The sequence below is a fragment of the Coffea arabica genome, chromosome 6c (assembly GCF_036785885.1).
Source record: "Coffea arabica cultivar ET-39 chromosome 6c, Coffea Arabica ET-39 HiFi, whole genome shotgun sequence".
Taxonomy (NCBI): Eukaryota; Viridiplantae; Streptophyta; class Magnoliopsida; order Gentianales; family Rubiaceae; genus Coffea; species Coffea arabica.
Window position 1 is genome coordinate 54,730,376 of NC_092320.1, and position 5,250 is coordinate 54,735,625.

At 33.9% G+C, this 5,250-nt stretch overlaps 1 protein-coding gene across 1 annotated transcript; it reads right to left on the reverse strand.

Moving 5' to 3' along the window:
- Positions 1-1,031: 1,031 nt before the first annotated feature.
- Positions 1,032-4,435, reverse strand: LOC113692590 (protein At-4/1-like). Its single transcript, XM_027211014.2, has 8 exons — positions 4,334-4,435; positions 4,104-4,209; positions 2,560-2,615; positions 2,357-2,434; positions 1,934-2,007; positions 1,715-1,848; positions 1,521-1,616; positions 1,032-1,383 (listed from the first exon to the last, which is right to left on the reverse strand). The coding sequence occupies exons 1-8, from the start codon at positions 4,397-4,399 to the stop codon at positions 1,238-1,240; spliced, it is 756 nt and encodes a 251-aa protein (XP_027066815.1). The 5' UTR covers positions 4,400-4,435; the 3' UTR covers positions 1,032-1,237.
- Between the last annotated feature and the right edge of the window lie 815 nt (positions 4,436-5,250).

A 5,250-nucleotide genomic window follows, 5' to 3' on the forward strand; every position in this document is an offset into this window, starting at 1 on the left:
ACAAATTACAAAATGAGAGACCTATGTAAATTTTCAGGAAAGGATTGTGTGAATCAGTGAGCTCAATGTAGACCATAGATCCATTTGTATTACAAGGGGTTCCTCACCCTTGTCATCAACAAGAAATGTCCGTTTAACCCTGCATTTATCACCAATAATCTGCAATCGAGATAACACCTGAAATTCTCTGAAGGAGAATTGTCCTGTTCATCAATGTGGCCCTCGGTATGGCATGGGACAGCCACTCCTTTAGGGCTTGGTATCTTCAGCCAGCTTCATTTGGATGACTTTTAGTATTCGCTGATGCATTTTTTTTCTCTTGCTCATTCGCGACTCCTAAAATCCCTACAGTAGGATCAAGGGTTTTTGCAATTATCAGTTTAACTGTATAGCGTAATATAAATACTAACAGAATAAATGTAGATACTAACACAATGGATATAGACACTAACATATTAAGATGCCTTTGATTTTGTTAATGTTATTATCAATTGGACTTAAATGTGACAAATTCGAATATAAAGTGTTCAAATTTTAAGTTTAGGGTACAAAATAAGAACGGCGTATGAGTTCGGAGGATCAAAGTAGAATAGGCCCTAGTTTGAAATATATATATTTTCTTACTAAGAAATATGCGTTTCAAATTAGAACTCCTACTACGGATAATTGGTGGCTAGTGTTTTTAACATTTTTATGAATTGGATAAAGTGAAATTGTAATTGGTTAAGACTTAGCTACCTTTATTTGGTAAAGAATTGGACGAGTACTAGTCACTCGTAAATGAAGTTGATTTTGACAAGTCCTAAATGGCATGTAACTGTTATATATATATATATATATATATATATAACTATTATATAAGATTAAGTTAATTTTTACTGTAGCAACTCCAAGGGCTGCCATGTGACATAATGAGAGGTATGAGGAGCTTTCTTTGTTTCCTTCTTTTGCTTTCAATACTTTTGGGTCAATGCTGGTATATCAACTGTTATATAATCATAGAAAGAAACTTGTTAACATCCCGGACAACGTTTAAAACATCTGTTTCAACTTCAAATCATATGTGAAAGATACTTGCGCTATACAAGAACTAATGTTTGCTATTTCTACTCCTGACAAAAGTTGCTGATCCAATAAGGTTCCAAATGCCATGCTTACATTTGCTAGATCACAGTTATTTGAAGAAAATGCTTCAATAATATCATATGAATACGGAAAGAAGTGACTATATAATGTTTCAGCCTTCTTTTGACTCGAGCAGTTTTCTTTTCAGCACTTCATTCTCCTTTCTCAATTTCATGATTTTCTGTTTCAGAGTCTCCACATGCTGGTTAGAAGATGAGTCTCGCTGGTGCTCAGCCAGCTTTGTTCTACTGATAAGCACTGAACCACAGCCAAAGTAACATTCATTTAGCCAGCATCAAACGACTATGTTTTGATTGCCACACGGTAGCTTCCACCTTGGGAAAGATAAAACAAATTATAAATTGCCAATTAAAGTTTCAGGCTGAGAAACTTACATTCCTTTTCCAAGTTCTGGAGCTTCTTGCTTAATTCATCTTTTTCTTCCTGTTCTACCAGAACATAGTCCTTCAGACCCTCAATCTCACAGTGATCTGTCAAAAAGGAGTAAGCAGAAGCTTTACAAACTTAGGCAAGGTCATCACAAACTAAGAACTTCAGAAGTTCCAAATAAGCTATTGCAGGTCATCACATCTGGATTCCAAGTCAGAAGGAACTTTCTCTAATCTTCTGGTCAAAAATTCCACTTGGTTCCTCTGCACAGCCAGGTCTTGCTGGAGCTGGTTGATTGTAGCTTCATTTTCCACCTTCTGAATCTGGTATCCTCTAGTTAAAGTGGAAGAGAAACGTCAGCAGAGAAATTCAATACATTAAGCAAGTCTTCAAATTTTAATTGTTGACAGGAACTAGCCTGATTTGAGTTTCCAATTCTTCAATTCTTGTCACATGGTCCTGTTTAAGCAATTCCATGGCATTCTTGTATTCCTGCTACAAAATACATCTATCACCCCTGAGGCCTGAACTCCAATTGTATAAGGTGACAAATCTTAATCATTAGCTAGCTAATAACATCCAGCTGCAGTCCAGTGGCTCACATCCTACAACCAGCCTTCTAAAACTAAAGAGAAACCTCCAGCCAAAGAACACCAAAAGATATAAAAGATGGTTCGATGACCAATAAAGGATGTTAAAATATCATGACCATGTCACCACTTCAACTGATCATTTTTTCTGTTCTTATTGCCCAAATATTCAGTACTGTGACATTCAGGTAAAGTACATCTCTGTTTAAAATTGATTAATGGTAGAAGAAAAGAGTTGGAACACAACTTACATTCTCTTTCTGTAGATGCTCATCATTCAGTCGCTTCAGCTCATCTTTCAAGCTCTGGTAACTATTGTGGAGTTCAATCTGTTGTCCCATGAAAATGATTGAGCAGCACAAAATATTGAAAACAACTATTTACCTTATGTTATAGGCAACTTGTGTACTTCAATCTGAGAATTCAAATAACTATAGATATGACAAAATTATACCTTATTAGTCAACTTTCTGAGAGATTCTGTATACAATTTTGTAAGCCTCTCATTTTCTGCATTAACAAATATCCTTTCAAAACTATTCTGAATTGTACTGAATCCATTTTGGAACATTAAAAGATTGTCTGTACCTATGAAACCTACTTTGTAAAAGACAACATTATCCATTTATTCCACCATTCAAGAGTTTGCAGCTGTTCGAATTTGACACCAAAAACCAGAAACTAAGGCCTTGTTTGATAACTCAATTCAGCACTTAAAGTTAATGGGTTCAAATCTTAACATGTTCAGACACGTTTGATAACCAAACTTAGAACATGTGAATTAATTGAGTGACAATAAATTTTCTAGGCAAAACTTGCTCCCAAAAATAAGTGATAAGCTATTCACTTATCACGTAATGTGATATACACTCAAATGTATTATATTTAGTGCTTAACAATTCAGTAACTTAATGGATTCAAAATTCAGATTCAGATTTTAGTTTTATCAAACGCACCCTAAAGTAAAGGTAGCACTGATTTTGTTAGAACTGAAAAATCAACAAAATAATTTCCTTGAAAACTATAGGAATTGGGTAGATAAAATGCAGCTATGAGCACCCAGAATCAAATAAGAGATATCCAATTTTCAAATACAAGCACCCAGAATCAACAACGAAGACAAACTATGTCCAAGTTTCAGATTTCTTATCAGACTTTTTCTCACGCTATAGAATGTCTACATTTCCAGCATAACTTCCCCCGCATTTTCAGTTTTCCCTTCTTGAAATGGCAAGTGGTGTTTTCTACATTGTCTGTCCATCACCAGAAGTCCAAACTACAATGAGAAAGCCTGAAATCTAACCCAAAACTTCTGAACAAGTTCTGCAGTAAGGTAGAAATGATATTAATGATGTCACAACCTAATCAGGCACTCAACATAATTCTTCGATGCCCTTGATAGCTTGGAACACAAAGCTGCTCCAAGTAAAGGCTCTAATGCTGAAAATAGCATAGGAAAGTGCCCAACTAGCAGAAAGCAACCTAAATACGTAATGTTGCAAAGCCCGTTTTTACCTTGTACAAGTGTTACTCAATAAAAAGTTCTCCTAACAATTGCAATCCATGAATCTATTAGTAATTTTAGCTGCCAAAGAAGGACAGAATTGTATGACTCAATTCCCGGCTCTGACCTATTTGCCATTTGGTTTAGATCAATCAGAAACTAATCTAACTTACAAAGACACCCTCATCCCCCAGAGTGAGGGAGGCCTTGTCAATTACAATTAAGAGAAGTCGTATATTTATCATCATTTCAAGCAAAATGACCAAGTGAATTCTATGGGGGTACATTATGCAGAGAAAATTGTACCTTATCTGACAACGTGAAACTGTAAGTGGCATCGACAATATCAATTACTATTTCAACCAACAAACAAATTTCCAAAGAAATTACATCTATATCATGGTATATATGCAGATTTCCAAAAAAAAAATAACGGGAATTGTGGGAAAGAAATTCATGATAATAACAAACTATTAAATTATCAAAGCGATTACCTGATTGAAGGCTATGAACAGAAAATTCTAGGGCTTCACGATTTTTTGTCTCGGCGTTGCATTTCAGTTGCAAAGATTGAATCTCTGAGATTCCATTTTTGAACTCCTTTAATTCACAAAAATTAAAAAAAAAATAAGTAAATAAGATTAGGAATCAAATCCTGATTTCAAGTTTTTTGAACAAAATTGTTAAAGCTTAGGGTTTAGAGACAGGAGGAGAATGTTCTTACGTCGTAGATTTGATCGAAGGCAGAAAGCAAGGAATCCATTTCTTCATCAGAAGTCGCCGCCGCCATTTTCTTACTTTCCCTCCTTCCCTTCTTTTTTGAAAATGGAGAAAAGATGTTTTATCTTTTTTTTTTTGGGTGCACTTATTACTTATTAGTGATACTCGATGCTAAATCACGGTAGACACAGTCCCTATACAGTCGTAGGGAAGCAAATTGTAATTAACCCATAAATACCAGTAGTGTGTTTGGATTACCAAATTATTCCAAATAATATTTTACTTGCATTATAAATACATTTTTCAATTTACTTTTTTATAATCCCACCTACTTTTTATCTCACATACATCATATCACAAAAAGTGCTACAGTAATTTTTTCAAATAATATTTTAAATAATAGTGTTTAGACATACTTGTTAAACCAGGCCAAGCGAGAAACTCGACAGATGGACTGGGTCAATGACTCACTGATTCAATCGATAGGTGACTTTTATCAATGAATAACTAAAATAATCTTTATAAATACAAAAGTAGTAACTTTAATATATATAAAATGTACTATTTATTGTACTTAAAAAGACATAACGCAAATTATACTTTACCTCCCTGTGATTTTTTTTTCTACATAACCCCTGTATGGTTTCAAAAGTTATGTATAATTCTCTCATGATTTGAATTAAAGTATCAAAGTGACGAAATTTACAATCCATAACGAAGTCAACTAAAATATCCAAAATACCCATATGTAAAGTCAAAAATTATTTATTAACCACAGGGAGAGTCATATATATATATAATGGGGTTATATGGTAAAATAGTAAATCACAAGGGAGTTATATAGTAAAACATAAAACCATATAGGGTTAGAGTTTCATACATATTATGTTTATATATTTTGATAGTTTCAATCATTTTACT